The following is a 24,738-nucleotide window of genomic DNA, read 5'->3' on the forward strand; positions in this document are numbered from 1 at the left end:
TAAAACAGGACCAAGAATTGATCCCTAAAGCATATCATACACAAAATCATACATTTTTTGATATTCAGTCAGAATTTTCTTGTTGTTATGCATGACTAAAGCACTACCTGAAAACCCAACATGATGTCTAAGGAGGTTCATCAGAATGCTGTGATCTATGTTTCTTGCATTTACCTGTAAGTCATTAACTATGTTGACTAAAACAGTTGCTCTGTCATTACTATGTCTAAACCTGAGAGATACTTTTTAAGAATGGATATTTTATTAAATATTCAAATAATCATTAAGCTTTTAGAAAACCACTTTTTCTAGCATTTTTTGTTTAAAAAGGTAGGTTAGAGAGAAGTCTAAAATGATCCAAAACCAAACAGTTAAGGTTATTTATCTTTAGCAGAAGTCCAAATACTTCTATTTTTATAGACTCTGTTGTGCAATTAACTATGTCTAGTACACTTTCAATTAAGCAGTCCAGAGAATTTTTTGAAAAGGCCTGTAGAAACTTAATCAAGAATGCAGGGTTGATTGTTTGAGTTGAGTAATTATTCTATAAAATTCAGTATTTTGAAAGAAAGGAGGTTCAATTAACTCTGTTCTTGAGGTCTGTATTATATTAGATCCTAAACAATTTCCTTTTCTGTAAAAGGCTTCATAGTTTTCCACCAAAGCTTTGATCCTTCACTTTAGAGGTGGTGCTGGATTTATTAGGTACTCAGAAAATAGTACTTTTGGCTTCTTACATTGTTAGCAACAATTGTAGAGAAATAAGATTCCCTTTAAGATTTGCCTGCTATGTTTCATGTAATTATATGAGTTCTAACAATTTCATAGTGTACTATTTAGATGTTTTTTTCATTTATGCTCTGTTTTCTGGTACTTTCTTTTGTATTTATAGACAGCTTGAGTTTTCTAAATATTGTAGATTTTTTTTTCTGGGGCTTAGTATTAAAATTGCCTACAGGGCTATTTACATTGCCTGCTTTATTAAAAAGCAGTTAATTCTGACTAAATTCAAATTCAACAGCTTTGTGCAAGTGAGAAACAAGAGGATGTATCCCCTTCTTGTACTATTCTGAATCCAACATTTGCAGTCACTTCAATACTTCTTCAATATTTTTGTCATCACTCACAGTACCTTTTTCTAAAGGTGGATCACTGAGGATTCCAAAAAGGGTGGGACAGTTGAATAATATTAAGTGTGTTTCAGAAACATAGCTCACAATTACAACACTGCACAAATACAGTATTTTCAACAGAAACAGGCATCTCATAGAAAACCTTACTCAGTCACCCTTGAACCCTATGCAAAATACATGTCAAGATGAAACCTCTGTTTTCATAACCAACCAAAGAATTCCGAAGCTCAAGCAAATATATGTAGCACTTTATCCGAATTACCAATTAAGATATCTGCCAACAAGTGAACCACAGCACCAAAGAGAAAAATGGACATTGACTAAATTGGCAATATTAAGTAATCTGGCCTCTATACTTGTCAACAGACTGTTTCTTTAATTTTTTTTATAATGTTACTAGTCTAACACTAGCTTAAATTTATATATATATTTATATTAAAAGATCTTGATGGGATGAAAGAAAATAGTTGGTAAATAATAATAATAATAAAGGGTTCTTAATATTTATCTAGACAAATGTTAAATTCAGACATGGATTCACTTTGATACTTCAGCTAAAATTATTTTAATAGGATTAATTAAATAAAAACAAATTACTGAAAGATTTATTTCATGTAACCCTACCCCCAACCTCTAAGTTAAAAAATGTACAATATATTCAAGCAGTAGCAAAATTTCATTAAAAAATTGCCTATATTACTCCCATTTCCAAAGTTTAAAACTTGACTTTAACTATTGTAGCTGAAATGCTACTGAATTTAAAGAATTGTGCAAATATGCCATTATACCATATTTTGTCTTTATATTGTTATTACATAATATATGAAAAATTACTTCTCCACCATACAACCCAAGCCCTTTAGAACACATTATAGCTAAAGGCTGGAAAGCACCATCATAGAACAAAGTCTTGTGGGAAACGTTTTAGAAGCAATAGAAAACAGCAGTTAATTCAATCTAGAACTTAGTGCCAATGGAACAACCTGTACACTTAAACTATAAATTCCTCATGTAATAAATATGTAAATCTGAATGTGTACTTGTATGTCTGTGTGTTTGTCCAGCATGCAGTTCCACACCGCTGAACTCATCCCCCCACATTTTGGACAGATTCCACATATGAACAGGGAAAGACCATACGCTGTGTGTTGTTCTGAATCCCCCCCCCCCAGGAACTTTATTCAGTGACCACACCTGTGTGTGTTTTTTGCAACAGTATGCAAAGTTGCTCCTCACAGTGGGTTTAATTAGCAAAAGTTTTGCTTGGAGAATTTACTTAGTGAAGTTATTGCACTATGCCCTGCGGTGGGCTGGCGCCCTGCCCGGGGTTTGTTCCTGCGTTGCACCCTGTGTTGGCTGGGACTGACTCCAGCAGACCCCTGTGACCCTGTGTTAGGATGTAGCAGGTTGGATAATGACTGACTTTATTGCACTAGACTCCACCCTAGGCAACACCAGGTAGCCCTGCTGGTTTGTATTATTTATGAAAAAATGAAAAATCCTCATTTGAGTAACTGGTCTAAACAAATCATTCTAAGTTTAGTTTTAGACAGTCTTCTAGCCATAATATTTTTAACAAAATAACATCCATGAAAAACACTATTATGCAAGCAAATATGTATTTCCAAAAATGTGCTATTCATATCAAGCACAAAAGGGTGGATGAATCAGTTAGAAAAGGACTTTGGCAATGACTTTGAGGAATGTTTCCAACTGGCAAAATGCTCATAAGCTAGCTCTGAAATAAATAACATCATAGAAACGCCTTGTAAGCAAACCCGGTCGGAGCAGACAACATCCAGTTTTCGCATTTTCTGAAAGTTTCATAAAACATTTTATTTCATATCCATATTAAACATGAAATAATCAATTAGTATATTTAAAAGAAACAATTTTGACAAGGAACTGTATTTCATTTGTGAAAAAATAAAGATATGAGGCAATTCATATTTTTTAAGAAACATTATATTTAAAACAAATCAGTTCATATCTCAATGTTAATGCACATATAAATGTGCATTTCTTTTAAATCTGAGAACTTTATTCAAGAAGTATGAAAATAATATACCCAGAAAAAAATCAAAACATTTTGAAATTGCACACAGATAGCAACAAAATTCCCAGCAGTATAATCGTTCCTCACAATTATGCTTTGAGAATGGATGCAACTGAGATAACAATGAAACAGGTAAATATGAAATACAGTTTGCAGAGTTAAAGTGGATGCCAAGGTCTGCTTTTTTTGAGAGGAACATAACATACCTTCAGATACATGAATATTAATTTATTCAACCATTTAAATCATTCAACGTCATGTGTGAATTATTTAATGTATCCAACCACTGTTCATTCCTGCATTTATCATTTTAAAATATCTAGCCATTAATGATTTGAGATGACAAAAATAATGGGGTTTTGCTGTTTCATCCTTCTATTGCAGTACGTTGCAGGTTATTTTTCAAACAGACATTAGCCTACTTTCTTACTCTGGAAGACATATACTCAAGCACTATTATGTAACCATCACCGATTTGACCTAAAGGTTATGTCTTATTCTACCATAACAGCAGTTTTAAACAAATACACAGAAGATGCTTTTTACTCATGTAAGAATGGAGAGGAGGGTATCGTTTTACTGTTATGAAAAAAAGAGTGCTAATGGAAGATGAGTTGTGAAATGAATAGTGAAAACAATAAAAGTGCTTCACATCAAAAATACCTTTTGATATTTGCTACTTGATCAGACATTCAGGATGCAGACCATGCTGGATCATCCATCCCACCTCCCTTCATTTCTCGTAAAACTGGCTAATTTTTATGTTGCACTTCACATTTCAATCTTATAATGATTCTAGTAGTTCTTCTGTCTGAAATCGCTACATAATGGTTAAAAGAGAGTTACAGGTAATGCTTCGTCTCTCAGTGGATTCAATAGTGTTCTTCCATTAACCTAATAATTAAAGGTTAATGTAAGCCTAAAATTATTATCAAACAGTTGACAATTTTTATGGTGATTTTTATTTAATTCAAGAAAATTTTAAAATGATCAAAAAATTAGAAAAGCATACACAGAAAGCAACATACAACCCCTCCAATTACTGTATATGCATTGTGCATGGAAATGGAATGGTGGCTTAGTATGTAGTCCAGAATTCTGTTTTCAGATCTCATGCTTGGTTGTTACCCTTTTGCACTTTCTCCACATGTCTGCATGGGTTTTCCTCTTACATTCCTAAAGACGCATGTGTTAGGTTTATAGAGATTTACAAAATTTCCCGTGTAAGTGTGTGTGAGTGGGTGCTGCAATGGACTGCCACCCTGTCTTTTCCCCTGTTGTGTTCAGTGTTGAACCTTTAACTTGATTAAAAATGTTATGTTACACATGAAAACTTGATTAATTAAAGTAATTTTATAAATTGTTGCTTGAACTATGTAGGAAGGAGAAGGGTTTTTTACCTTCCCCACTCCTGGGGTCAACAAAATAATATAATAATGAGGAAAAGTAATGTAACTTGGTTAATTAATTATAAGTGTTGCCTTCGGCAATGCAGGGTATTAGTTAAATAATTTGGTAAGGTTCATACTTTATTTTCCATACCTTTCTCTGTAGGAGAAGGTCCCCAGCCATTAGATTTATATAAAGGTAACTGAAGCATACTTGTTTGAAGAAAAAAAGTAATACAATTTATTGATATAGTAAAATGATAACTGAAGATATCTACATAGAAGTCAGGAAGCAAGACACATTAGACAGAGAAACATATAACACAGAAGAGGCTGGCTGTTTACTTGCTATTTAGAATTCTATTTTATCCTGGCACAGATAAACAGTTTTACATTAAAAATTCTTTATGTATGACTTCTGTTGTTGAGTGAAGTTGTTGCTGTTGTTGCTTGGGGTTTATGTGGAGGATTTTTCTTGCATTAGAGTGCACTCTTTCTCTTTGCGATGTGATCCTTTGTTCATGGTGTGCTGTGTTTTTCTCAGTTAGGCTCTTTGCTGGTGTCCTTTGCTACTTCATAGGGAAAAGCATTACACATTTTGGCACAAGAGTTTAGAAGCTGAAGTTCCCTTCTTGAAGTAATGGCTACGTTCTAGTCTTCTCAGACTGGGCTCAGTCACTAGCAGAGAACTTGACTTGGCTTGGCAAAGTGGACCTCAGCTTCCATGTCAACACAGAGAAGAGACTGTTGGCTTCAACTCCCAAAAAAGAGAGAGCGGTTCATTAACTTTTAGATTTCAGAAAAGATCGATCTTTGAGAGAGCCAGAGAGAGAAGAAATGAATTTGACTAGTTTTTAAATGAAGGTGAAACCTCTTGTGATTGGATTACAGTCACTTCCAGTTGCAGAACCTGTCTCTGCTTATAGAACCGCTATTTTGTCCATCACAGTTGACACTCATTAAATTATGTCTCATGGCGTCTGCAGAGATGTCAGTTCAACTCTGATTATGCCTTTGTTATCAGATGAAGTACAGGATTATCCTAGTACTTTAAATGATTCTTAGTCATTCATTCAGGAAAGCAGATTGGGGGCTTTGAAACTAGATTTCTACATCCCTGTTAAATCAAATTTCTTAACAGGCTTTGTGTGCCACTAAAAAGCCTAGCAGAATGGGCAATGCCCACTTTGTCCTACAACTGGTCTAACTTTAAACAGTGTGTTTATCTCTGTATTGAATTGTGTTTATTTTGCATTGAAGTTTTCAATCATCTGTTAGGATAATAAAAAAGGATTATGTGATGGAAAGAATAAGATAGATAGATAGATAGATAGATAGATAGATAGATAGATAGATAGATAGATAGATAGATAGATAGATAGATAGATAGATACTTTATTAATCCCAAGGGGATTAATAATAAATTAATAAATAATAATAAATAATAAATAAGCAGATCTTTAAGGACTTGATCAATGTCTTTCAGGAAAATAGAGTATATACAGTTGTTCAACAAATATTTAAGAATTGAAGACTTGCAAAACGTCTGCTGTACCCTCTTTTTTTGCTATGACCACCAGTACGCAACAGAAAAATAAATATTAAAAAATGAAAGAACAATTTCAAGAGGCAGGTTCTCTGCATTGTTATAGCATGTACAGATTTAATAAATAGCTATATCAACATTCATAGGAATAAAGAAAAATAAATTGTTATAAAAAAATAGAAAAGAGAAAAAAACAACAGTCTTTTCTATTTAAGTGCAGGAATAACCTGTACTAGTTTATTGCTTTGTATGGGGAACAGTTTATAAACAATTGCTTCTTGGAACTTTGTGGACAGTGCTCTTAAGCTATGGCATTCTAGAGCAGCCACATTTCATTCAGTCTCTGTATTTATGAAGACTAGGGGGCTCCGCTCCCTGCTCGCTTCGCTCGCCAACCCCTGTGTTTGGTTTACCAGATATACAGTACAATTTATTTTTTGTATAGCCCTGCCTCTTGACAGCCCCCCAGCCTTGACCCTCTAAGAAGACCAGAAAAAACTCCCAAAAAAAACCCTTGTAGGGAAAAAATGGAAGAAACCTAGGGAAAGGCAGTTCAAAGAGAGACCCTCTTCCAGGTAGGTTGGGCGTGCAGTGGGAGTCAAAAAGAAGGGGGTCAATACAATACAGTACAATACATAGAACAGAATAAATCCTCAGTACAGTATAAAAATAAAAATTCTAGAAGTACGGAGTAGAATTTCACATTAGATGATATCACATAATATGATTTGGTTATGTTTTAAGTCCTGGAGACCTCATTCATCAAACTGCCTCCCCCATTTTGCCATTCCACATCTGAAATAGCGCTAATCCGATGAAAGAACCCCTCATTCCCACGTCCCCATTCATCAGGGATGACTTTACCTTAGGCAGGCAATCTACAATTTAAAGAGATTGTTATTTTCTTGTGAATTGTTACATATGCATTATTTTCACTTTTACTTTAAAAACTTTTGTAAAAACAATACTTGTTTCTTTATTTCCTGCCCCGCACGTGGTTACGTGTTGCGGCTGAACGTACGCTAAGGATATGCCTTTGGATCATTTGCTATCTTTTTGCTGCTTGCTAGCTGCCTCTTCTGCCTGTCGCATGTCGTTGTTTTAAGAGCTCTGAGCACACGATGCTTGCCTGCCAAAAGCAATCCAACAACTGCTAGCTTAGAGGTCTGTTGACTTGTTTTAAATGATGGCTCACTGCCTGGTCTCGCGTGATGTTGTAAAAGCAATACCTGTCTTTTATTTCTGGCCCTGGGCGTGTTTGAATTCTTCCTTGCAGGATGTATAACGCTGCTCGCGTTCGGTTGGGGTAGCTGCTGTCGTGCTGCCCTTCGATCTTTTTAAAGCCTGTACAGCCGCTGTCCTTTTTGCTACGACCCTGGGACAATATCTTGGCATCAAGTGTCATGTTTACGGTCCCCGCGAGACGCACCGTGGCAAGTCTCCTTGGTCTCGCGGGTCTTTAAAATGTCTTTCGAGATTATCACGTATTGTAGCCTTGCATTTGCTTTCCATTCCAGGATTTTCTTTTATATATAGAGAGAAAGTGTTCTCTTTGCATATTTGGTGTTAACACACGCTAATGTAGGCAAGGGATTCTATGTCTTATCTTCTTTTCAAGGTGCTCCCAAGTTCAAGGAGACTACCAAGTATATGAGTCTAAAGATTACATCTCTGCTGTTTGTGGATGATCTTGTTCTTTTGTCTCACAAGGCTGACTTTTGAAACTTGCTAAAGCAGTTTAAAGCAGTTCAAAGTGTGTGACAGTGAAGATGAGAATTAATATCTCTTATTCTGGTTTGTACCCAGTGATGTGAATATTTTGTTTTCCTTTACAGTAAGATTACCTCTAAGGCAGCGTTCAAAACAATATAACAGTTTTAATAGTATTCATGAGTTTTTAATGAAAAAAGGCTATTGCTGTAATGTTGGGAATATATAATAAATTCAGAATTAATAAAGGAATGGAATGTAATTATGTACAGAAAGAAGATATACTACTGCGGTGGGTTGGCACCCTGCCTGGGATTGGTTCCTGCCTTGTGCCCTGTGTTGGCTGGGATTGGCTCCAGCAGACCCCCGTGACCCTGTGTTCGGATTCAGCGGGTTGGAAAATGGATGGATGGAAGAAGATATACTATATAAACATAATATCACCTCGGAGTACTGCACCCTCCACACATCCTTCTGCTGATACCAGCATAGGAGAGACATCCCCACCCATAATTACAGCGCAGGTGAGCAGAGAGCTGAGGAGACTTTGTGCCAGCAAAGCAGCCGGTCCAGATGGAGTATCGCCACGACTGCTGAAGGTCTGTGCATCGGAGCTGGGGGGTCCTCTACAGCGCGTCTTCAACCTGAGCCTGGAACAGGGGAGAGTCCCGAGGCTTTGGAAAACATCTTGCATCACCCCAGTCCCAAAGGTATCACGTCCTAGTGAGCTGAATGACTTCTGGCCTATTGCTCTGACATCACATGTGATGAAGACCATGGAGAGGCTGCTGTTTCACCACCTAAGGCCACAGGTTCAACACGCCCTCGACCCTCTGCAGTTTGCATATCAGGAGAAGGTGGAAGCGGAGGATGCCATCATCTATATGCTACATCGATCCCTCTCCCACTTGGACAGAGGCAGTGGTGCTGTAAGAATTATGTTTCTAGACTTTTCTAGCGCCTTCAACACCATCCAACCTCTGCTCCTTAGGGACAAGCTGACAGAGATGGGAGTAGATTCATACCTGGTGGCATGGATCGTGGACTACCTTAAAGACAGACCTCAGTATGTGCGTCTTGGGAACTGCACGTCTGACATTGTGGTCAGCAACACAGGAGCACTACAGGGGACTGTACTTTCTCTGGTCCTGTTCAGCCTATATACATCGGACTTCCAATACAACTCGGAGTCCTGCCACGTGCAAAGGTTCGCTGACGACACTGCTATCGTGGGCTGCATCCGGAGTGGGCAGGAGGAGGAGTATAGGGACCTAATCAATGACTTTGTTAAATAGTGCGACTCAAAACACCTACACCTGAACACCAGCAAAACCAAGGAGCTGGTGGTGGATTTTAGGAGGCCCAGACCCCTCATGGACCCCGCGATCATCAGAGGTGACTGTGTGCAGATGGTGCAGACCTATAAATACCTGGGAGTGCAGCTGGATGATAAATTAGACTGGACTGCCAATACTGATGCTCTGTGTAAGAAAGGACAGAGCTGGTTATACTTCCTTAGAAGGCTGGCATCCTTCAACATCTGCAATAAGATGCTGCAGATGTTCTATCAGACAGTTGTGGCGAGCGCCCTCTTCTATGCGGTGGTGTGCTTGGGAGGCAGCATTAAGAAGAAAGACGCCTCATGCTTGGACAAACTGGTGAGGAAGGCAGGCTCTATTGTTGGCATGGAGCTGGACAGTTTGACATCTGTGGCAGAGCGACGGGCACTAAGCAGGCTCCTATCAATTATGGAGAATCCACTGCATCCACTAAACAGTGTCATGTCTAGACAGAGGAGCAGCTTCAGCAACAGACTGCTGTCACTGTCCTGCTCCACTGACAGACTGAGAAGATCGTTCCTCCCCCAAACTATGCGACTCTTCAATTCCACCCGGGGGGGTAAATGTTAACGTTATACAAAGTTATTGTCTGTTTTTACCTGCATTATTATCAATCTTTAATTTAATATTGTTTTTTTGTATCAGTATGCTGCTGCTGGAGTATGTGAATTTCCCCTTGGGATTAATAAAGTATTTATGTATCTATCTATCTTTAATAAAGTATCTATCTATAATGTGACTGGTTGGGTTAACTGAGGTAAATAAGGTGAAACAAGTAGTGAATGATGGAATAAACTTCTGTCTTAATGTTCCTAATAAAGGAATCTGCTACTATCACTAATCCTCTCTTTCTTGGGGCTGTTTTGAGGTGACATGTTGAGGTTCCTCATCTCTGTCTACCAAGTCAGAGCTGTCAGGGCTGGAATGAAGCTCATAACATCTTGAAAATATCTGGAATCCTCTGACTCTGGGTTTGATGCTCCTGAACTGTGTGAAGTTCCCCCCATTTTATTTCAAAAACACCTGGACAATTCCTTTAAATTATCACCTGTAAGAAATGTCTCTGGGCCCTGCCCCTATCCATTATAAGTCCTCAAATGGACATGCTGGCCAGAAACTCAGGTCTTTTGAATCAGAATGCATTAACCTACCCAGTTGAACTAAACGGAACTCCCCAACTCAGCTGTATAAGTGATTTTCTAACTTCTACATTGCATGTGCAAGTGTGTCATATCCCAGCAAGTTTTGTCCACCTTCCACCTGACTCTGGCTCGTCTCTGTGAGGCAGGCAGTGCCTTTTACTCTATGTGCTGCACTTCCGCACATGTGGTCCATCAGCACTTCTGGTTGAGGCAGAAACCCTATGCCATAGGGATCCTGAGGCCTTGCAGCATGTCTTGGCGGCATCCACGCTACCCATTAGGGCTGAGGTAAAGAACTCCAAGTCCCATGATGTTCTGTGGGAATCCAGTACACCACTGCAACCCATGGGAGCAGCCATCAAGTGTTCTGGGGGAGGCAGTGCCTTAAAGAAGCTGCCTTCCCCGATCCTTCCATTTCTTGGGCAACCTGGCTGTGTTAGGATTCCGGCTCTCCCTTACAACACTCTCACGCAATCAATTAATTGATATTGGCAATTAAACACTGCTTAAATGTAAATATACCTGTATTACAGGATTTTTTCCATTAAAATATACATTTACTATATTTATACAGGTGTTTTTTTTCTTCAGTGTATCAGCTAGACATTTATAATTCTTGAGGTATAATTATAAATATGGATTACCATTTTAATTATGTAACACTGGTTTCTTACCAAAACATATGCTGTAAGACACATAGCAACAAATAATAAGCACAGTAAAATCTTTTAAAAAGCCTCAAATGTTCAGAAGTTGTTTATCAAAGACAAAAGAATAACATACTTAACAGGTTTATAATTAGTACTAGGGTGTTGTATCTTGATAGCCATTATGAATGTAGAGAAAAGTCAAGCAAAATGACACCTTTTATTGGCTAACTAAAAAGATTACAATATGCAAGCATTCAAGGCAACTCAGGCCCCTTCTTCAGGTAAGATGTAATGTTTAATGATTGATGTAAGATCTAATGATTACATCTTGCCTGAAGAAGGGGCCTGAGTTGTCTCGAAAGCTTGCATATTGTAATCTTTTTAGTTAGCCAATACAAGGTGTCTTTTTGCTTGACTTTTCTCTAGGTTTAGTATAAGTAAAAGACACAAGTTGCTGTTATGCTAAAAATTTTCTTTTTCCAATTGAAAATATAAGCTGCTATGAAAACGGTGTCTGTTTTAATTAAAGGACAAAATAAATAAAGTAATAAGATAAATAAGTTATCTATCTAAAATTAAAAAAGTCTGGATTCATTAAAGTAGCTTTTCTTGCTGTCTAATTGTCTGACTGAACAGGACAACTCTGATTTCTTTTTCTCAACTTATTACTTTCTTTAATGTAAAGGCGAAACACTCCAGTCATCTATTCCAAAACAAGCCTCAACTTCCTGCTCTTTGTTAACACTGCAAGACATTTGCAGCCAAAAAAAAAAAGATGCGTGCTGGCTCAACTACTGTAATACCTTGTGCAAAGAGGACTGCAACTAAACTAAAATAAAGCTTAGGAAAACGGGCTGAAAAAATCATTTTTTTGTGAATGGCCAACTTAGTGATCACCTATCAAGTCTTTTTTGTGAAAAATACCCGACTTAGATCAGTGGCCGATTGATCAGAGCATCCCTAGTAGCTAGACCTTACAAAGTGCTTTGGGATAGTGCTTGTTATAGAAAGGAGCTACAGTATATAAAAATAAGGTGTGTTTTTTGTTTATAAAATTGGTATTAGACTAATTATGTATGCATTATAATTTGAAAAACTACTAAATTTAATACAAATACTGTTGAACTGTATTCTGCTTTAGACTAATCCTATTTAATTTTTTAACAGAATTTATAAAAAAAAATTCTGACAATCCTATGGTCACAGCTGTTTTTTGAGGGGAAAAATTTAAAACAATAACACTACAAATTTTAGTTTATTCAGTTTAATTTGCAGTACACCAGACGGGAGTTTTCTTTTTCAAAGACAAATTCTGTTCTTGAGCATAGCAAGGAAAATGTAGACTACACAGAGTTTTTTTTTCTCCTATTAGTGACTTCTGTTTTGGGTGAAGGAGGAGCACACTAGACAGAAGCAGCCTGTTGGAGTGACAGTGTGTACTGATCATATTAAACAAAATATTTTTGATATTGTCAAAACTTAAGGAAATTGGTGGGGCTTACTCTATACAAACACATTTTTGACAATGCTAGGTAATTAAATTCTATAATCAATAATAATCAATAATCAATAATAATCAAGAATTTACCCTGTACTAAAAAGCTGGTTAAATTAAACGTATGAGAGACTACATCCTGAAGTTATCACAAGTACCAGCAGTCATTTATATACAAATAAAGATAATTACAGTAATCCCTCACTTATCGCGGGAGATAGGTTCCAAGGCCGACCGCGATAACTGAATTTCCGCGAAGTAGGGACACCATATTTATTTAATTATTTAACGTGTATTTGGACGTTTTTAAACCCTCCCTGTATTGTTTACAACCCACCCTTTACTCTATTAATAACAGGGACAACTGCTAAGCAATATGAAATCGGTAGATAAGTTTACACTTACTGTATAGCGAAGTACACGTAGCTATATATGACGTGATGAATATGCTGCGCAGTAAAAATGATGACGATTGAAGGTGATAATCCCCTGAATGCAGTAGCAAGAGCACGTTAATGTTGCATGAGTGAGATGAGACTTCCTGGTTAATGCAGCACGTCGCTGAGCCAATCAGCAGCACACAGGAACTTAACTGCGTGCTCTGATTGGGTAGCTTCTCAGCCATCCGCCAATAGCATCTCTTGTATGAAATCAACTGGGCAAACCAACTGAGGAAGCAAATACCAGAAGTAAAAAGACGCATTGTCTGCAGAAACCCGGGAAGCAGCGAAAAATCCGCGTTATATATTTAGATATGCTTACATATAAAATCCGCGAAGTCGTGAATCCGCGAAAAGTGAACCGCGAAGTAGCGAGGGATTACTGTATTCCAAATCTAAATACTGTTAAAAAATGTGTAAAGCCAATGTTTTTGAATGTTGTATTATCAGAACTGGCTTCATTATCTATGCTACTTCAGAGACATAGCTTTATACCTCTGCAAGCATTTCGCCTGCTACAAGGGAAAATAAACAATACTGGGAGACTGTAACTATGAAAATCCATTTTATGAAGTTAAAATTAAATGATCTCATGCACTTGAAACCTCAGATAAAATAATAATTGTTAGCTTGACAGTACTATTATAAATTTCCTGTGATTCCAAACTTGGCTATCCGGTTTGCAGTAGGGAAATACAATGACTTGAATACACTTGACTCTGCAACATAGTAAAATATGACTTAATTTGTGACAATGACGATGCCACACTTATTTTCACAAAATATAGACACTTTCTTATAGAACATACTGCTAAAGTTAATTACCGCATATACTCACGTGTTAGTCAGGTCTTGAAACACAAAAAATCGTTCATAAAATCAGACCCCGACTTATACACCCATTCAAAAATGCGACACTTAAATTAATTTTTTTACATCTTCTTACCCCCTACAATCTCGCATCAGTTTCTCAGACGCATCGAATTTTGTTGCAGCAGCGCAGTTTCCAATTTCTTTCGCTACTTCAATGACGTTTAATTTAAAAGCAACTTCATATTTTCTTCTGATCGAATGTTCCATCATAGATAAGGGATGCTCTTACGATAAAGGTGTATGAGGGTGTGAGATACAAAACACACAAATCAGTGCAAACGTTGCTTCAGAATAGTTTGGGTTTTACTGTGTGGTCACGTAGGCACAATAGAGAGAGAGAGAGAGAGAGAGAGGTTAGGAGCACACGCTGATATAGCACATTGCTACACTCACATAGAAGGCAGTGTGTTCTGTGGTTACTCTCTCAGCATATCATAATCTCTTGGACCAACAGCATGAGTTTTCCGCATTCAACATATACGGCCGACATTATAAAATACCAGAAATTATACAGTAAAATCAAGTTCCAAATTATCAGCGAGTATATACAGTAATATGCTTACTTCAGCTTTGCAGATGCTTAACATAAACAATATGAAATATGAAACTGGTTTTAAGTTTTCCATACATGGTAACTTTCTCTTATCAAAATCAACAGTTAATACATTTTACAAAGTTGATAAATATTGGGGGAAGGTTTCAAGCATCCAGTGTAGATTACAAATGTAGATTCAGCCTAATTAATGCAGATTTGAGTACTGATTACACCCTATAGTTTAAATAAAATATCCACTTTTCAATTCTACTTGTGCTATGTCTGACTTACTAATAGCCAAATACACCAGCAAAATTCCAATTTCAATTTATACACTTTTCCTTATTACATTCCTTTCCAAATATCCATGTTTAGATTTGTTTTTCGTATTGTTAGATTTGCTTCTCATATTCTTAGATTAATGTGATCTAGTAGTACTTGAAAAGTCCTTTGCTTTGAAGTAACCTAAGATTATAAACTGAATTTACTACATTCTAGTCCAAGTACCATGCAAAAACCGATTTGTCTTCTTTCATAACTCGTTAAAACATTCAAAATAAGAAGAATTCACCCTTCTAATAATTAGATTTAGACTATTTTTTTAAATATTTATTTCAGAAAACAGCTTCTTACGATTAAAATATTATTTAAAACCAGAAGTGTAAATAAAATCATATTCTTTATATATAAAGCATAAACAACAGAGCCAATCATAATATGCTGATAATGAGAGGCATGAGTTTAAGCACATTCAATTCATGGAAAATCTAGACATTAACAATATTTTGCTTTCACGCTACAGGGAATGAGAGAGACTGTCTATTATCTAATAATAGTAATCAACCTGTTGTAAAACAGGAGAAAAGTGCATAAACAGACTTGTGCCAGATTTAGCAGCCCAAGAACAAAATGTGAGGTTTCTCTCAACATACCTTGGTTCATAAGAATAAGACTCCCAGTTAAGAGGGCAACACAGTTTGTTGGTTGATGGTTGTGTAAATATTGGAAACCCCATCCTCGATTGTATGACTTTTCATACATGTACCTAGAGGCATTGGCAATTACTTCCAGATAATGCTCCTGCTGTGTTTTACTCAGATGGTTGTAAAGAAAATCATAGGCAGTAGCAAATCCAACAAGAGAATGTGCAAGAGGAACTTCATCCCAAGGAGCATCTTTTACCAACCTACAAAAAAAAAAAACAACAACAAAACAAAACAGATGTATTAATTATTTAATCAGAGAAAAGACTATTAACTGTCAGGAAAATTTTGTTTTACATTTCAGAAGATGAGTGTGTTTCCTCAGAAGAAGGGTGTGTTTCCCTGAAGCACTGTAACACTAAGAACACTGTAAACTCCATCATAAGAGCAATACTTAATTTAAGAGTGTTTCTCAAACCCCATCATAACTAAAGTAGAATGTTAAAAAATCCTTTGTAATCTAAGAGCTAGCTGACCTAGTCGTTACTCACTACGTGCTTCTTAAACAGGCTTCCCCTTCCACTGACCATGACCATGGGCAGCAATCGCCTCACATAATACATTAAATAGAAATTTTGACGTCTCTTTGAACATTCAGAATACTAAAGGTTATACTGAGATTATAATATTTTCATTATGAAATGCAATAAGCAATTATAGTACAATATGTTATAGGTAAATTATTAAATTCATTTAAATCATTTAGACTATTAATAATTACAAATTCATAAGTTAATATTTGTATGTCCTCTAAAAGATTGAACACTCAGTGGTCTAAGGTTGCAGCTTGCTTTACTTTCACAGAGACATTTTCTGTTTTGCAATTTCTTATGTGGAGAAGTGGGAAGAAAGAAAAAGGAGGGTCAGGGACTGGGGTTGATACATTTGCAGAGAGAAAGTACAGCTACAATAAAAAAGCCAACAAAGAATAACATCCACTGAATCCTGTGTTTGCGTCTTTGACCATCACCTCACAAACCCACCACTCACACCTTATAAAATTAAACCAGTGGGTTGTAGCTGATACCTACTCATTTTCCTACTCTGCATTTAGTGTAGAGGAGATTTTGCTGTCACTAACGGACAGAATCTGTGGCATGGTGCCCTGGGAGTACCTACAATGTATTCACTGACCTAGTTTTAAAGAGTGAAAAGGGAAGAAACAGAAAGTTTGTTGGTGGAGAGTTACTGAGTGTTAAAGGGTATTGCTTTCCTGTTTGCCTGTTGACATTCTTAAGTAACCCTGAGGCATCAGCCAAAGAACAATACAATAAAATACAGCACATCAGCAAACTCACTGCATGGTGGAACACAGGGTATGGGCTTAGCTACTGTATGGGGAAAATGCGTTGTCATTGTCTTTGTTTTTTAATTTTGCATTGCATTATACTTGAGTTATACCATATATATTTGAGAGATAAAAACACTGTGCACTATCTGAGGGAGTGTAAGAACCTATAACACCTAATGGAATTTATTTTCTTCATTTAAAGATACACAAATTATATACAGATTTCCACCAGGTCGTTTAAGTGGTGACTATGTGCTTGGAAGATAGTAAACTAGGTTATGATGTGTATGAATCTTCTTCTTCTCCTTCCTTCGGCCCCACTCCCGTTAAGGGTTGCCACAGCGGATCATCTTCTTCCATATCTTTCTGTCCTCTGCATCTTGTTCTGTTACACCCATCACCTGCATGTCCTCTCTTACCACATCCATAAAACTTTGCTTAGGCCTTCCTCTTTTCCTCTTCCCTGGCAGCTCTATCCTTAACATCCTTCTCCCAATATACTCATCATCTCTCCTCTGCACATGTCCAAACCAACGTAATCTCGCCTCTCTGACTTTGTCTCCCAGCCGCCTGAGTTGACCCTTTAAAGTACTAATTTGTAATTCTGTCCGTCCTCGTCACACCTAATGCAAAAATATTGTCTTCAATGTATCATTTTCATCCATCTATTCATCCATCCAGTTGCTTAACCCAGTAATGCAGGACAGTGTCTTACCAAAACTTACATTGTATGATATACACAAAGAAGTAATGAACACAGTACAAACCTTTAAAAAAGGCACAAATGTTTCATCCATCCATCCATTATCCAACCCGCTGAATCTGAACACAGGGTCAAAGGGGTCTGCTGGAGCCAATCCCAAGGCAGGAACCAATCCCGGGCAGGGCGCCAACCCACCGCAGGACACACACACACCAAGCACACAATAGGGACAATTTAGAAACGCCAATCCACCTAACCTGCATGTTATTGGACTGTGGGAGGAAACCGGAGCTCCCAGAGGAAACCCACGCAGACACGGGATGAACATGCAAACTCCATACAGGGAGGTCCCGGGAAGCAAACCCAGGTCTCCTTACTGCAAGGCAGCAGCGCTACCACTGTGCCACCGTGCCGCCCCACAAATGTTTCAAATGTTAATAAAATGTTTATCAAGAAGATAAAAGTCTAACATGCTTAACAAGTTTTCAAGTATCATACACAAATTTGCTGTTAAGCTAAAAAGCCTATTGTTTACTAAGTAGCAATTTGAAATTCTTCATATCTTTTCTTTTTCTAATTGAAAATGTGAGTTGCTGAACTTAACACGAGCTCACTCACTGTTCAAACTCAGAAAAACAGTGTCTGTTTTAATTAAAGGACATAAAAAGGTCTGAATTCATTAAAGAATTTTTTCTTGCCATTTGCCTAATTGGACCAGACTACTCCTCTGATTCGTTTTACTCAGTTTAGCCCTCCATTTTCTTTATTGTAAAGGCAAATATTTGGGTCTTCTCTCTCTCTCTGTTAAATTCTACTTTACTGCTCTCTGTGCTAGCTCAACTACCATAATATCTCATATAAGGAGGACTAAAATGCCATAAAGATTAGACAAGCAGATGCTGAAAAAAATAGCTTTTTGTGATTGGCCAATTTACCACTTACCAATTGAGTCTTTTGTAGCGAAAATCTGTTCATTTAGATCTGTGGTTGATTGATCAGAACATCACTAATTTGTTGCAAACTGTAAGTCCAACACCATTGTAGTTCAGTATGAAAATTTTCTCAAACATGTCCAAAACTATAACGTATGGAATGCATACTGCATATTGTCACACACGTGCGATTAGGAGGAAGCTGAGTGGACCACGTGGAGGTAATTACCTACCAGGCCAGGGGGTGGCAGGGTGCGCTAAACCTACTGTTATGTTTGCAGACAATATACGGGAAAACCTACCTGATTTATCATCAACAACAGCAGAATGACATCACTTCTGGTTCCGGCGCCAAGAATGACAGCACTTTCTGGTTTCTGGCACCATGAAAGACGTCATATCTGGTCCCAGCGCCAAGAATGATGTCACTTCCGGTTCCTGGCACAGATGATGTCACTTCTGGTTTTGGCCTTTAAAGCCACCATCATATCACTACTTCATGAGTTCAGTTTGGAACTCAATGAGAGCACATCTCAACTTATTTCTATACCCTTTTGCAGCCAGGGACGATATACGGGTGGCTGCCTCAAACCTTTTTCGTGTGTTGAGACTGATTCTTTAAAGCCAGTTTTGCTAAAAGATGTTTATGTAATGGTTATCTTTTCATCTGTACTACCTATATATTCGCAAACTGTCCTGAATGCAGGAACAATTTTTGTACATTATATTAGAAATACTGAATGAAGTAGGTCTAAAAGTGTTTAGCAGAAGAATAATCTGACAAGCAATATTTTCTACAAAAAAGGAACACAATGGCAAATCTGAAAACTAAGATAAAAAGCAGAAATTCAAATAACCAGAAAATGAACTGCAAAAACAAAGAATACCACAATGTCAGCAAGAAAAAACAGAAGTAATACCAGTAAAAGGGTGTGGTGACTGGATTCATAAGAAATCATGCCACTCCAGAAAGATGACACATGTTAAGTTAACATGCATATTTCTTGACTAACATCTCTCATTGCCTATTACAGATAAATAATAATGTGTAATTAAAATGAATTGAGAAGCTGACAAGAAAAAAAAGGATTAAAAAAACTTCAATGAATTGCAAATCTCTGATAATCACTCACTGACTGACTGACTGACTCATCACTAATTCTCCAACTTCCCGTGTAGGTGGAAGGCTGAAATTTGGCAGGCTCATTCCTTACAGCTTACTTACAAAAGTTAGGCAGGTTTCATTTCAAAATTATACGCGTAATGGTCATAACTGGAATCTCTTTTTTGTCCATATACTGTAATGGAAGGCAGCAAGATGGCCGTAGGAGACTGAGTTGCGTGTCGCGTCATCACGCCTCCCACGTAATCACGTGAACTGACTGTGAACTCAGTACGTACAAAAGAAGGAGGAGCCCCAAAGAGCGCTGAAGAAAACACTCATTACACAATTGACAAGGCAGCGAAACAATAAGAAGCGAGTGAGTGACGCATACAAGCATCTTCATAAGACACGAGGTATAAAAAAGCACGGTGTAAACCGTAAGTCTAAATTTACTTTATAGAAACGCTCCCGCTGCCGTTTGCAATACCATATTCGCGAGATACAAGTTTAATGAGAAGACATGAGGTATAAAAAAGCACGGTATAAACCTAACCTTAAATTAACTTTATAGAAACGCTCCCGCTGCCGTTTGCAATGCCATATTCGCGAGATACAAGTTTAATGAGAAGACATGAGGTATAAAAAAGCACGGTATAAACCTAACCTTAAATTAACTTTATACAAACGCTCCCGCTGCCGTTTGCAATACCATATTCGCGAGATACAAGTTTAATGAGAAGACATGAGGTATAAAAAAGCACGGTATAAACCTAACCTTAAATTAACTTTATAGAAACGCTCCCGCTGCCGTTTGCAATGCCATATTCGCGAGATACAAGTTTAATGAGAAGACACGAGGTATAAACGACAGTTTGCATCACTTTGTAACAGAGTTAAAATTGCTGTAGCGAGAAACTTTTAACTGCCGGGTCTTAGCTAACATTAAATAAACCCGTGGACATCGCAACATCACACAAGAGAGCGGCTCACGTGAAGTGACTGAACGCAGCAGGAGTGATCACTTCCATGAATCAAACCTGTTCAAAAAACACATTACACAATTGATAAAGTAGGAAAAGAATATGAAACAAAGCACGGTATAAACCGTAACTTCAAATTAAGTTTATAGAAACGCTGCCGTTTGCAATACCATATTCGCCCCTGCGAAGCGCGGTGATTTTGCTATATATATTAAACTATTTCAACCATTGTATGATCTGCTTCTCGCAACTGAAAGAGGGCACCGTGGCAGAAGTTAGCCGACTTGCTCACCAACCACAAGCGTTACCTGGTAGGTAACCACCCATACAATCAGATTGTGAATCAGACTACGAATGCCTGCAATGTAATTACCCCGATCTACATGCTGTCAAATGAACGAACCACACGCCGTAGCACAACGTTAGGGGCTTCGCCTCTACGTCCGAGGATCAATTCCAGTAAGGGAGTGCAGTGACTGTGTACTCCTAATGAGCCCACAATTACGGCGAAACACGTGTCGCATACTATGCATCTTCAAAGCACGGTGTAAACAGTAAGTTTAAATTGAGTTTATAGAAACGCTCCCGCTGCCATTTGCAATACCATATTAGATGACTTTGTAACAGAGTTAAAATTGCTGGAGCGATAAATTTTTAACTGCCGGGTCATGTCACGTGTTCTTGGGTAGGTACACCAAAAAATGTATACATTTATGCATGTAATGGGCAAACAAAAAATGTACTATACCCGAAAGCACTACAGTAGTACTCAATGTATCTTTACTTCTTAAATGTTAATGTTTTACTGTTTAATAATTTATACGCTTCGTATATGTTATTCAGATTCTTTTATCAAAATACCAGTAACAGCGCACTGCACGATAACGTGGAGTGAATATACTTGACATGACCGTTCATAGTATTTATCCTCTTTCTCTGTACGTTTACCATTCGTTTGCTCAGAGGTTGATGACCTTGCTGCTTAATGAGCAGCTCTTCACCCTAGCGTCCCACTGCTTCTCTTCTGTCGTCGGCATCTTTTCCCGTTAAAACTGATTTTTTTTAAAACTTAGTATGTTTTCTTTAATTTTTCAGTTAAGCTGGCACTTAAGTCTTCAATCTGCCTCAAGAATGATTAGCGGAGGTGGTAGACAATGAAAACGTCAGCCGTACGCATCCGCCACGCACGCACTGGTGCGTGCAGCTGTGAGTTGACTCTACAATAAAATAAAATAAAATAAAGATAAAAAGAGCAATAACTTGCAGCACCGCTATTCAATTACACTTGCCTAACGCCTCTCCTAAGGGGAAATACTGTGGGATCTGGGCATCCGTCAAAGCAGCAATCACAAGCCCGATTAGAAAGCGGGAAGCTGTGATTTGTCCTCTCCCTCCCATGTAACAATCGCAGCCCGTGTTGCAACGCACTATGTATGTATATGTATACAGTGGTGTGAAAAACTATTTGCCCCCTTCCTGATTTCTTATTCTTTTGCATGTTTGTCACACAAAATGTTTCTGATCATCAAACACATTTAACCATTAGTCAGATATAACACAAGTAAACACAAAATGCAGTTTGTAAATGGTGGTTTTTATTATTTAGGGAGAAAAAAAAATCCAAACCTACATGGCCCTGTGTGAAAAAGTAATTGCCCCCTGAACCTAATAACTGGTTGGGCCACCCTTAGCAGCAATAACTGCAATCAAGCGTTTGCGATAACTTGCAATAAGTCTTTTACAGCGCTCTGGAGGATTTTTGGCCCACTCATCTTTGCAAAATTGTTGTAATTCAGCTTTATTTGAGGGTTTTCTAGCATGAACCGCCTTTTTAAGGTCATGCCATAGCATCTCAATTGGATTCAGGTCAGGACTTTGACTAGGCCACTCCAAAGTCTTCATTTTGTTTTTCTTCAGCCATTCAGAGGTGGATTTGCTGGTGTGTTTTGGGTCATTGTCCTGTTGCAGCACCCAAGATCGCTTCAGCTTGAGTTGATGAACAGATGGCCAGACATTCTCCTTCAGGATTTTTTGGTAGACAGTAGAATTCATGGTTCCATCTATCACAGCAAGCCTTCCAGGTCCTGAAGCAGCAAAACAACCCCAGACCATCACACTACCACCACCATATTTTACTGTTGGTATGATGTTCTTTTTCTGAAATGCTGTGTTCCTTTTACGCCAGATGTAACGGGACATTTGCCTTCCAAAAAGTTCAACTTTTGACTCATCAGTCCACAAGGTATTTTCCCAAAAGTCTTGGCAATCATTGAGATGTTTCTTAGCAAAATTGAGACGAGCCCTAATGTTCTTTTTGCTTAACAGTGGTTTGCGTCTTGGAAATCTGCCATGCAGGCCGTTTTTGCCCAGTCTCTTTCTTATGGTGGAGTCGTGAACACTGACCTTAATTGAGGCAAGTGTGGCCTGCAGTTCTTTAGACGTTGTCCTGGGGTCTTTTGTGACCTCTCGGATGAGTCGTCTCTGCGCTCTTGGGGTAATTTTGGTCGGCCGGCCACTCCTGGGAAGGTTCACCACTGTTCCATGTTTTTGCCATTTGTGGATAATGGCTCTCACTGTGGTTCGCTGGAGTCCCAAAGCTTTACAAATGGCTTTATAACCTTTACCAGACTGATAGATTTCAATTACTTCTGTTCTCATTTGTTCCTGAATTTCTTTGGATCTTGGCATGATGTCTAGCTTTTGAGGTGCTTTTGGTCTACTTCTCTGTGTCAGGAAGCTCCTATTTAAGTGATTTCTTGATTGAAACAGGTGTGGCAGTAATCAGGCCTGGGGGTGGCTACGGAAATTGAACTCAGGTGTGATACACCACAGTTAGGTTATTTTTTAACAAGGGGGCAATTACTTTTTCACACAGGGCCATGTAGGTTTGGATTTTTTTTCTCCCTAAATAATAAAAACCATCATTTAAAAACTGCATTTTGTGTTTACTTGTGTTATATTTGACTAATGGTTAAATGTGTTTGATGATCAGAAACATTTTGTGTGACAAACATGCAAAAGAATAAGAAATCGGGAAGGGGGCAAATAGTTTTTCACATCACTGTATATGTGTATGTGTGTGTATATGTATGTGTATATATATATATATATATATATATATATATATATATATATATATATATATATATATATTTGTTCATATGTGTGGGAAAGCGAATAGTAGACGTGACGTAGTATATGTGTACCAAATTTCAAGTCAATAGGTGAAACGGTTTGCGAGCTACAGGTGATTTAAAATCCTGGACAGACAAACGAATAGCCACGGTAGCGTATTATAGAAGAACATTTTACTGTTTAATAATTTATATTTATATGCAATGTGCTTCTTATATATTACTTCATATTCTCATATGATAATGATGTTAATGTTGTTTATATTGAGTTCTATGTTATTGTAAGTGCCCTTTATTTGTGGAAAAATAAATTTGGCAATTAAACTTATTTTATACATACATTTTATTTTTTTCTCTTGCACTCAGTGAGCGAATCCACTGGGTAATCAGCTATATATATATATATATATATATATATATATATATATATAGAGAGAGAGAGATAGATATGTATGTATGTGTATATAGATAGATAGATAGATAGATAGATAGATAGATAGATAGATAGATAGATATATGTGTATGTATGTAGATAGATATGTATGTATATGTATATATGTGTATATATATGTAGATATACAAATATGTATATGTATATATGTGTATATATATGTAGATATACAAATAAGTATATGTATATATGTGTATATATATGTAGATATACAAATATGTATATGTATATATGTGTCTGTATGTGTATATATATGTTGATATATGTATATATATATGTGGATGTGTATATGTATATATATATATGTATATATGTTTATGTATATATATGTTTACATAACCTCTTTAACACACTACTTCTCCGCTGCGAAGCGCGGGTATTTTGCTAGTCTCTGATAAGTGTAAGTCATTTTGGTATAAATTCAATGATTAATTCCTAGAGCAAAACTAATCCACTATCCCTTAGGTTCAGCTCCAATAACCTTTTTTGAAAATTCACTTGTGATAGTAGACCGTGCTGAATACAATTAAAACATCTACTGGCTAGCACTGTCACAGATACAGTACCTTCAAATGCCCGTTTCCAGGACTCTACTAAACTAAATGTACTATAGATCTAAATGTTCTTTAGAATAAAATGACACTGTAAATTTGAAATGGGGCTATAATTCTTACTTCGTATGAAAGAGTGATGTTTCATAAGTTCAACATTATTGTAAAACAGCACTTTATTATATCTTTCAGTGTGGCTTTATGTTTTTTGTAATTAAGCATTACCTTCGATAGTGTAACATGGATTCTTCTACACAGTTTTGACAATTTACAAGGAATCTCATTTCTATCCATACTTAG

At 37.3% G+C, this 24,738-nt stretch overlaps 1 protein-coding gene across 2 annotated transcripts in view; it reads right to left on the minus strand.

Annotated features, from left to right (window-relative positions):
* dse (dermatan sulfate epimerase) overlaps positions 1–24,738 on the minus strand; it is a 71,202-nt gene that overhangs the window by 20,919 nt on the left and 25,545 nt on the right. For both annotated transcript variants that reach the window (XM_028797569.2, XM_028797570.2), the window contains one exon: positions 15,241–15,494. In XM_028797569.2, the coding sequence (XP_028653402.1) occupies positions 15,241–15,494 (254 nt within the window). The remainder of the gene's footprint in view (positions 1–15,240; positions 15,495–24,738) is intronic.

The sequence above is a fragment of the Erpetoichthys calabaricus genome, chromosome 3, assembly GCF_900747795.2.
Source record: "Erpetoichthys calabaricus chromosome 3, fErpCal1.3, whole genome shotgun sequence".
NCBI classification, from domain to species: domain Eukaryota; kingdom Metazoa; phylum Chordata; class Cladistia; order Polypteriformes; family Polypteridae; genus Erpetoichthys; species Erpetoichthys calabaricus.